This window comes from Littorina saxatilis, linkage group LG8 (assembly GCF_037325665.1).
Source record: "Littorina saxatilis isolate snail1 linkage group LG8, US_GU_Lsax_2.0, whole genome shotgun sequence".
Classification (NCBI taxonomy): Eukaryota; Metazoa; Mollusca; class Gastropoda; order Littorinimorpha; family Littorinidae; genus Littorina; species Littorina saxatilis.
Window position 1 is genome coordinate 361,770 of NC_090252.1, and position 10,731 is coordinate 372,500.

The 10,731-nt window shown below is 43.2% G+C and overlaps 1 protein-coding gene across 1 annotated transcript in view; it reads left to right on the plus strand.

Annotated features, from left to right (window-relative positions):
• Window positions 1–10,184: 10,184 nt before the first annotated feature.
• Window positions 10,185–10,731, plus strand: part of LOC138974441 (uncharacterized) — a 21,334-nt gene continuing 20,787 nt past the window's right edge. Inside the window, exon 1 of the mRNA XM_070347156.1 lies at window positions 10,185–10,380. Coding sequence (XP_070203257.1) covers window positions 10,185–10,380 — 196 coding nt within the window. The remainder of the gene's footprint in view (window positions 10,381–10,731) is intronic.

A 10,731-nucleotide genomic window follows, 5' to 3' on the forward strand; every position in this document is an offset into this window, starting at 1 on the left:
ACACAAAATCAGGGCACATTTTTACAACGACCAAAACAAGAAAAGATACATGCAGACACTGTTTTGGGAAATACAGAAACAAGACTCGGTGCATGGTGCTAGACTACGTTTTACACTTTTAATTGCCGAAGTTCAATTGCAAAATTAAGGGGAACGCGTTTTCGCAAATGGTGACTGCGTTAAATCTGTTGATGCTGAGAGAACGAGGATTGATTCAGAAGAGAGAGTTAACAACCAAATCTTTCAAATTGGTATCTTCATTTCAACATTACACAACATGAAGTGTGTGGAGGAAAGGAGAGTTTGCTGATTCAGTGCAAAGCCTTGGAAAGATCGTCTGCTACACTGCAGCTACTAGAGTTGTGCAAGGTGTGTTGCCGGTCCAAGAACAGAATTTTACCCGGAATGTATTTCATCTTTGCGGTGAAAAAGTAATGTTGCAAGTTATATCGTCGGTCGACCAGTCATAGAAGCAAACCTGACCAGGTATGCATGTATTTCATCCGCGGCGATGACATCGGAACCGGGTGTAAGATGAATGTTGTAAATAAATATATTCGATATTGCACGGGTTATAGAAACACGAAAATACCCAGCATGCTTCCCCCGAAATTGGCGTATGCTGCCTGAATGGCAGGATACAAACTGTCATACACGTAAAAACCCACTCATGCAAAAACATGAGTGAACGTGGGAGTTTCAGCCCGTGAACAAAGAATAATAAGCAGAAGAAGCACGACTTCCGTGAAAATAGCGACCGATGAAAAAAAATATAGGGCTAGGCTGTGTGAGACTGTCCAAACCGTGCCAACCCCCGGATACCCCCACACTGAGTGTCCACCAGAATACCAGTATATTTCCGTTATTTGTCTCACAAAGAGATGTCACGTTTCGGAACTTTTAGGATGATGGTTTTTAGTAATTGTACGTAGAATGGTTGGGATTTAAAGAAAATGCGCACACATAAACACAGTGGCAAGCAAACCAGGACCGAACAGAGAAGAGAAGAGTCGTTCATCTCTGAGCATTATAAATGTCCTCAGTAACGAACAGCGAGGTTCACAACCGATTTTATTTCAAGGGAGGCGAGTCCATTTTTTGTAGTAACAAGTAAAGCCAACAAGAGTTACATGCGCTCGAACAGTGAACTTAAAGTCCAATGTCATTTGCCGGAGTTCTGCAACCGCAGCTTATATAGGTTTAGTGCGTCCCGAGCCCCTTCCACGAATGTCTTGTACCGGATTAGTTGTCCGGAGCGCTACCTAACCGACTCTCTCTGTCTGTCTGTCTGTCTGTCTGTCTGTCTCTCTCTCTCTCTCTCTCTCTCTCTCTCTCTCTCTCTCTCTCTCTCTCTCTCTCCGTCTCTCTCTCTCTCTCTCAGTCTCTCTCTCTCTCTCTCTCTCTCTCACAACACAATGTGTGTGTGTGTGTGTGTGTGTGTGTGTGTGTGTGTGTGTGTGTGTGTGTGTGTGTGTGTGTGTACGTGTGTGTTAGTGTGTGTGTCTGTGAGTGTGTATGTATGTATGTATGTGTGTATGTGTGTGTGTGTTTCTTCTTCTTCTTCTTATCCTGCGTGCATGGACTGAAACTCCTACCTACACACGCGTTTTTGAACGAGTGTTTGTTTTAGTGTATGGCCGATTTTACCTCACCATTTAGACAGCCCTACACAGATTTTGGCGGATCTAATGTGTTGCCAAATTACTGTTGCTTGCAAGAGCTAGCAGTGCTTGATCCTGTGCTCTGTTCGGGACAATGTACGTTACACAGTGCTGCAACCCTATGACACATGTGTGAATAACTCCTCTATTGCATACAGCAATAATATTGTGTGCTTATGTCTGTTCCTCTTGCAACGTCTGCCAAATCCAGCGTAGTTCGCACGCTGAGTCATTAGCAGGATGTGTAAGTAAACGTGTACGTGTAGATATGACGTCACTAGTACGTATGGTTACACAACATTTGGTCTGGATTCACCACGTTAGGGTAAGAACGTGCTTTTGTTATGGTTGGCAACAGGACAAGAAAGCAGAGAAACATTAGACCTGCCTTCCTGACGTGCTCGTAACTACATGAGTCTCATCAGTTTGGACGGCTATAATCTAGCTGTGTGAATACGAAATTGTTAGTGACCCCTTTTGTAATTATCTGTTTCAATGCCACATTTTTCTGTGTCGGCTTATTATGGTGCAATTAGGTGTATTCGAGTTTTAGTCCGTCCGCTTTCTTCACTTATCTTGTCTAACAAGTACGCCATGGCATGCTCAACGATGTAGGTGTCATTCCTCTCTGATGCCAGTTTTTGAAGCGAGTTAAGACCAAGTTCATCCAAGAAAGATACATTTTAGTAACTCATCAACGCATTGTAACCTAACTTTTAAAGCTCCATGCGTATGTACACGTCGTGAAATACATAAACAATCTGACCACATTTGAGCGCTTTATTGTGTTGTTATGAGACATGCCATACAATTTTAAAGTCAAAGGGTAGATCTGTACAAACTTAACGAAAACAATACATTGCCTCATTCTAAAAGAAAAAGAAAAGGTTGCGAGTATTACAAACAAATACTATGTACATTCTCAGACATGGTCACCACACAAAGGGCATAGTGTCAAGTGTAATGTCAATTGATTTTGGACAAACACATTTGGTTGGGTTTTGTTTTGGCTCGCACATTCTCCCATTCTTCTTTACGTTGTTGTTTGCAACCTAATATACATCTATTGTGGCCTAATGCTGGATAAAAGAAACAAAACCACTGGTGTAATGTATCTTGCAGAGCTGCCAGGATGTGTTTGTTTCATGTCCTGGATCTGTATTTGCTCTGGTCTTAGTATATACTGTGACATTACAGTATTGGCGTTAACCGGTAATTACCGGTTGAATGAGAACATACCGGAAAATAATTGGCTGCCGGTATAACCTACCGATTGATTTTTTAGAACTACCGTTTTTTTCGCTGGTAAAACAACAAAACCAGTACTCTGAGTTGGACTCTTACTGGTTCCAATGACCAGCCTACCTTTTTTTCTGGATAGTTTTCATCATAAAAGTTTGTGTACCAATTTGAAACAATATTAGCGCCATCACTGCACAAATATGTTGAATGGTGAGAACACTGATGGCAGGGATGGCCAGATCGTCCTCCCGGTCACCAGGGGCGAGTAAAACATCCGCCGGGCTAGTAGAAACCGCCTGGCAACTCGCCCGGCTGGCCATTCTGGTCAAATGCGAACCTTTTGGTTGTACTGTAGAGTTTTAAAGCCATATAAACATTGCAGGTCAACTTTAGTATGTACCGGGCCGGCGACATTTCTGCCGGGCTAGTGACTTTCTTGAAGTTACTCACCCGGCTGGCGAGTTAACATGTTGAGATTTGGCCATCCCTGCTGATGGTAGAGACAGGCTCAACTTTAATGCAAACACAGCTAATGTTGGTCGTTATATCAGGTGTTGTGTTTGAACATACCGTAAATATATATGTGATTCAAAACAACAATGTGTTACTTGCAGACTTTTAGATTACTCGTGGAAAACAATTCATACATCTAGCATCCCTTGTACCTACAACTTTGACTCAAACAGATAAAATGCATTTACCTCAACTGGTTATTTTTGTTTGTCGTCTCTTCAACAGGTAATGCTATTCGAGAAGGGCATTGTCCTACAAACGTGAGAGAAACCACCCATTTCATAACAACGCCGATGGTATATCATGTAAATGAGGTCGTGTCAAACTTGTCTGCCAGGGATCTAATTCCCCACTGCTCCTGGTGACAAAGTCACCGAGGCAGATGTCATTCTGAAAACACTTTTGTGCTTGCCGTTTTCCATGGAAGAATGTTAAGAATTAACAGGCCACGCTTTACTCTCTGGAGTGAGGTGTCTTTGCTTTGACTACAAGTATTTCACGAGGCTTTAGAAGAGATCGAGATTCCATATGAAGCGTCTTCAATTTGGACGCGTCGACTCCAGGATGTTTGAAGCAGAAGGCTAGCAAAATGAATACTGAAAATGTAAAAGGCAGAATACTACATGGCTTGCTGTGTCGTACCAGATTATACACATTGCTTTTTCAAATATCAAAAAGCTCCCTTTCGTTTCGTTAGCAATATGTAAACACAACGTCGTGTGTAAATCTGGTACGACACAGCAAGCCATGTAGTATTGTTTATTTTACTGTGTACAGCGACCGGAAAGGTGTAGGTGAAGGTTAGGCCAGTCTAAACTTGTGCAAACAGGTGTACCTATTCTACTGCAGACACATGCTTACAGCATCTTTTCTGGTGTATCAACTTGTACTGTGGTGATCTTCTGGGTGGAATTTGTTTTCTTAAAGGTTATTCTTTCTTCTGCATACATAACAGCCTCTGAAGAAGACGAAGAGCTGGAGTCCTCCTCTTTGATAGTGGCCACACCTTCACATGCAGGGTCGACGGGATTCAGATAGTCTTCAGGCAAGGGAGCTGTCAGACGAAGGACAGGCGATGTGATGCAGCCACTCATCTGACATGCTGCTGTCGGACCATGGGGAGGAGTAAGGTGTTGGCAGGCTGTTGTCGGATTGACCTGGTGCAAGTACATATTAACATTGCGTGATTGGTAGCAGTTTTGATCTGTATTAGTCTCAAACAATTCTAGTAACGTTTTATGATTTAAGAGCAAACCAATGATTGCAAGGTACTTCCCCTGCTTTGTGACGTCGTTTGTTTCATTAATATGATTATTAACTTTCCTTACTATGTCCTTCAATGAACGTGTCGGGAACAAATGATACGGCATATAAGTTTGATCAAATGTTGTTGACAAAATATGCAAAGTGAAATTCGCTAATTACATGGCGGTAACAAAGCGTGGAAGCCAAGTGTTCTAATTAAGGTAAACACACCCCATGGACTTCGCGCTAAATTGCGATTTTTGGTGTTCGCGCTTCAGACTTGAAAACAAACCGATTTGCACCAAACTTGCTCGATGCATACCTACATGTTTGGGAAATGCAGGGTGCAAATTACACGATGTTATCTTCAGAAACAAAATCATAATATCAGATCATGTTGAACCGAGTGATTTGTTGCCAACGTTACTGGTCGGAGTAGCGTTAAACAGAACTGACAAAAACTATGAGTCCGATTGTCACAAAATGTGGCTGAAGTGTCCACAAATGAGTCTTCTGCGTTTTGTTCTTCACGCTTTCCGACAAATGCACCCACATGTTGTTTTTGACCGGTCTAAACAAGTACCAAATAGAATAACCGTACCAAAAAGGACAACTTTCTTCGCAATTCTTATTCTGAAGAACACAATGTAAAACAATACATGATCATGCATCATGCCAAATGTGATGACAATCAAATTAACAGTTTTTAAAATATCCATGTAACCGCAACGCATGCTGCGAAAAACGCGATTTTCAGACAATCGCGCTTGAAGTTGAACGTAAGTTATCCGTGGTGTATGTTCTGTGACAGGTAGCGTATCGTCATCGCACAACACTGTGACGTATCTCAGATCTGTATCGCCTGTCTTGAACAGCTCGACAGCAGCTTGCTCACAACTAGCAACAGCACTTTTTTGTTAGTTTATTATTTTCTTCTTTTGATTTTTCCAGCCAATCGTATTGGTAGGTGGCGGCGTGTAGAGTCCCGAGAAATCTGTGTATACATACGTAGAGGTTACATGCCGAGTCTCAGTGATTATTAAAAATAATGGTCGAAGTTGGCGGATCATGAAAAATGCGAGCTTCAGCGAGCTTTTTCATGACCGCGAACTGAGACCATTATTTTTAATAATCACTGAGACTCGGCATGTAACCTCTTTATTCCTCCTTTCTTCAGTTATTCAAAGAAAACAGGAGTTTTTGTGCGAAAGTTTGATCGAATCCGAATCACTCAACCAGTCAACCTGCGCAGGCGATCGATTAATGCGCGGTTGTATAGTTCCGTGCAAATCATTCCATTCTGTTAACACTTCTTGTCAGTTTCCCTGTTTTGGACTAAAATCAAGTACACAGATATGCTGTTATTCTGCTGTGGCGGCAAAGGCAGATATTGTGTGTTCTGTTTATGTTTTGGTATCGCTTAGGATAATGTTCTTTCGTCAAATGGGCCAAGCAGACGAACTTTTACACCCGTGTTCCAACGTTAATTACTGTATGAAGATCTCTTTTCTGGGGAAAATAGTGTGCATTTGGTTGCGTGTGATCTGTTCATAAATAAAATATTGTTGAAAACTGACCGTCGGATTGCAGTCAGTGTTGTCGAAGAAACTGAGTGAAAAGAAGGGGAACTACTCTTGTCGCTAGACAAAGTATGAGTTACTTGCCTTGGGAATTTGCTTGTGATGAACGTTTGTGCACGGCAGATCTAGATTCAGAAAACAACCGAACTCATGGATTTTATATGGAGATTCATGTGTTCAGGCCTGTAGTTGTTAATTTAAATGCGGTATGTTTGTATTGTTTGCTCCAGAGATGTATACTTCGTACGTATAGAGCGTTCGGAACTTTTCAGTCGCAAAAGTAGTACCGAAACAGAACAGCTTCTCAACCCATTGCACTATCGAGGATTCAGGCTGTTGCTGGCTCGTTATTTGTTTGGTTGCTGGGTCATTATCGAAAAATAACTAGCTCTACAAGTTTACAGAGGTAAAGAAGCAGAGGGGGGAATAAATAGCAATCCGTAAAGATGACGCCGCCACACCTTTAAGATGTAATTAAAACAAGGCCTGATTCTCTTAGTCGTCAACATATAACAGTTATCTTCGATGCTTCGATGCTTGATTAACACGAGACAAACGAGTATGGCCGGGGGGTTGTTTACATGATGGGCGCAACTGTTTGCTTACAAAACGTCTCAACAGTTCGATGTCAACAAAATTAATCTGAAACCTGTAAGTTCGTCTTCAGTGTCACAATCACAGTCTTCGGTCTGACTGTGTTTGACTTTTTCTTCTTTTTTTCCCGAAGGAGTCACAATACCGGCACGGTTGGCCTAGTGGTAAGGCGTCCGCCCCGTGATCGGGAGGTCGTGGGTTCGAACCCCGGCCGGGTCATACCTAAGACTTTAACATTGGCAATCTAGTGGCTGCTCCGCCTGGCGTCTGGCATTATGGGGTTAGTGCTAGGACTGGTTGGTCCGGTGTCAGAATAATGTGACTGGGTGAGACATGAAGCCTGTGCTGCGACTTCTGTCTTGTGTGTGGCGCACGTTATATTTCAAAGCAGCACCGCCCTGATATGGCCCTACGTGGTCGGCTGGGCGTTAAGCAAACAAACAAAAAACAAACAAGTCGCGTAAGGCGAAAATACAACATTTAGTCAAGTAGCTGTCGAACTCACAGAATGAAACTGAACGCAATGCAACGCAGCAAGACCGTATACTCGTAGCATCGTCAGTCCACCGCTCATGTGTGTGTGTATGTGTGTGTATGTGTGTGGAATATGTGTGTGTGTGTGTATGTGTGTGTGTGTGTGTGTATGTGTGTGTATGTGTGTGGCTGTGTTTGTCTGTGTCTGTGTAGATGTGCTTGTGTGCGCGCGCGCGCGCGCGTGTGTGTGTGTGTGTGTGCCGGGTGTGTGTGTGTGTGTGTGTGTGTGTGCCGGGTGTGTGTGTGTGTGTCAGTGTGTGTGCCAGTGTGTGTTTGCTTGTGTGTGTGTGTGTATGTGTGTGTGTGTGTGTATGTGTGTGTGTGCGTGTGTGTGCGTGTGTGTGTGTATGTGTGTTTATTTGGGTTTATTCCCCCCTCTGCTTCTTTACCTCTGTAAACTTGTAGAGCTAGTTATTTTTCGATAATGACCCAGCAACCAAACAAATAACGAGCCAGCAACAGCCTGAATCCTCGATAGTGCAATGGGTTGAGAAGTTGTTCTGTTTCGGTTCTACTTTTGCGACTGAAAAGTTCCGAACGCTCTATACGTACGAAGTATACATCTCTGGAGCAAACAATACAAACATACCGCATTTAAATTAACAACTACAGGCCTGAACACATGAATCTCCATATAAAATCCATGAGTTCGGTTGTTTTCTGAATCTAGATCTGCCGTGCACAAACCGTTCATCACAAGCAAATTCCCAAGGCAAGTAACTCGTACTCTGGCGACAAGAGTAGTTCCCCTTCTTTTAACGCAGTTTCTTCGACAACACTGACTGCAATCCGACGGTCAGTTTTCAACAATATTTCATTTTATAAACAGATCACACGCAACCAAATGCACACATCTCATCAATTTAAACAACATAAAGCGGTTTCATACACTATTTTCCCCAGAAAACTGAACTTCATACAGTAATTAACGTTGGAACACGGGTGCAAAAGTCCGTCTGCTAGTCCCATTTGACGAAAGAACATTTACTAAGCGATACTAAAACATAAACAGAACACACAATATCTGCCTTTACCGCCACAGCAGAATAACAGCATATCTGTGTACTTGATTTTAGTCCAAAACAGGGAAACTGAAAAGAAGTGTTAACAGAATGGAATGATTTGCACGGAACTATACAACCGCGCATTAATCGATCGCCTGCGCAGGTTGACTGGTTGAGTGATTCGGATTGGATCAAACTTTCGCACAAAAACTCCTGTTTTTTTGGAATAACTGAAGAAAAGAGGAATAAAGAGGTTACACACCTCGTCATGTAACCTCTACTTATTTGTGTGTGTGTGTGTGTGTGTGTGTGTGTGTGTGTGTGTGTGTGTGTGTGTGTGTGTGTGCCTGTCTGTCTTTTCGGAAGGTGAGACAGGACCGGACGTATTTCATTGACATTGCAATCGACGACTGAATTGGTTAATCGAGCTTCTCGATTTTAAATGTCGTCATACAACTTCATCATGATGTCATCTGACGAATTGTTGACGTCAATTCTCTGCTGCACAGAGGTGTTATCTACTTCCTGTTTTCGAGAACTTGTTTTCAGCACATTGGTGTTAGCTGTTGAATATTTTATTGTTTGAGGAAACAGGAAGAAGAAGACGGCGAAGAAAGAAGAATCACAAGAACTGAGCCAAATCATGAAGAGTAAAAGTGTTCCAGATTTAAGGAAATTGTAAGGTTCCAGACTTTGCAGATGAAGAGAACCGTGGTGGTGTGTTAAAACCTAGGCAAAATTGCGATGAAAAGGAATCACTTTTACTGTGGTATTACAATTAGGTTCATTCATTCGTTGTCAAGGAACATAACTATAAGGTAGAAATGTGTCGACTATAGGCTATTCTAGAATGTTACCGAATCCTACAGAGCAAGCATAAACAAGCGACGATCTGCGGGATAGCATCACCTGTGTGTGTTTCATAATGGTCGTATCAGGACAACGCTGTGTGATGTTCGAGAACTGCCACCGAACCGAGTCATGGACATTTTCACGGTGAGGTGCTATGTACACTTCTGTGCTGCCTGCATGATGTGTAGGACATCCAGAGGCGGTAATTAATTCGTTGACTTCTACGTTTATGTGTTATTCCGAGAGTGAGGCAGAGAGAGATAGACAGACAGAGACAGACATACAGACAGACAAACACACAGACAGACAGGCAGACAGGCTGACACACAGACAGACAGATAGACAGGCTGACAGACAGACAGGCAGACAGGCTGACAGACAGACAGACAGTCAGACAGTCAGACTGACAGACAGACAGGCTGACAGACATGCTGTGGTCCTCCGTAACGTTATATTTTTGTCAGTTCAATCTATGTCATTACAAAATAAAATAAAAATAAAAATCCACTAGGCACCGACAGAAGTCAGATTAGTGTTTTGTATTGTGTACAAAGGACGAAAACAGTTCTGCTCACTAACACAACTCTGCCCCGACTTGTACGTGGGAAACCCCATCCCTCCACTTGGAAACATACCAAAACTCAACAGCCATACTGGTCCTTGTGCAGAGTGCGATTTTGTTGTGTTGTCCTTTTTAACTTTTGAAAGCCACGAGCATTCAGTGATTCACTATGTTGAAATACACCGACAGCCATCCTGTTCTTTCTGCAGCCAACACGCTGACCATAGAGGGCGCCATTCCGGCCAGAAAGCCAGCGATGTCTGCTAACTTCAGGGCCCAGCACCCCGCCTCCCCCATTACCATCACCTGCTGTGTGCCCGCCTCACCCTCCCCCCCTGCCCAGCAGCACGGCTTATCGCTCCAGCGCGTCACACTTATTACTTCAAAGGGTGACGTCATGCCTCATCTCTTAGTGGACGCTGACCCTGCTGTGAGTGACGTTGCAAGAGACGTGTCGGGTCTGCGTGACGTCACGGTGTCGGGGAGTGTTTCTGAAGGGTGTCTGGTGTTGGTGTTGCGGCGAGGGGAGTGTAGGGACTCCCGGGAGTATATGTGCGCCTCTAACTACGGGACTACTACCAAGGTGTTGGACAGTAAGGGGTTGTGTGTGTGTGTGTGTGTGTGTGTGTGTGTGCGAGGCTGACGCTAAGTACCGGCATGTCCGTATGAGAGGGCCTTAGGTACCGTGCATAGACCTTGGCTGCACTAGGTACCGCGCTAAGTACCTGCGATGTTAAAACCCATGTACATAATACTTTTGTGTGTTGTTTATGCTGTTTATATGTAGGCATGTTAGTTTGAACTACGATCCTTTATTTTCGTAAATAAGGCTCATCATTTTGTCAAGTAGTAGCGGTTTGAATTTCAAAGGTACTTAACGTATGAAATATACGTACAGAACCAACTTTTTACACACAACCTAAACATTCTCACTGCAGATTTAA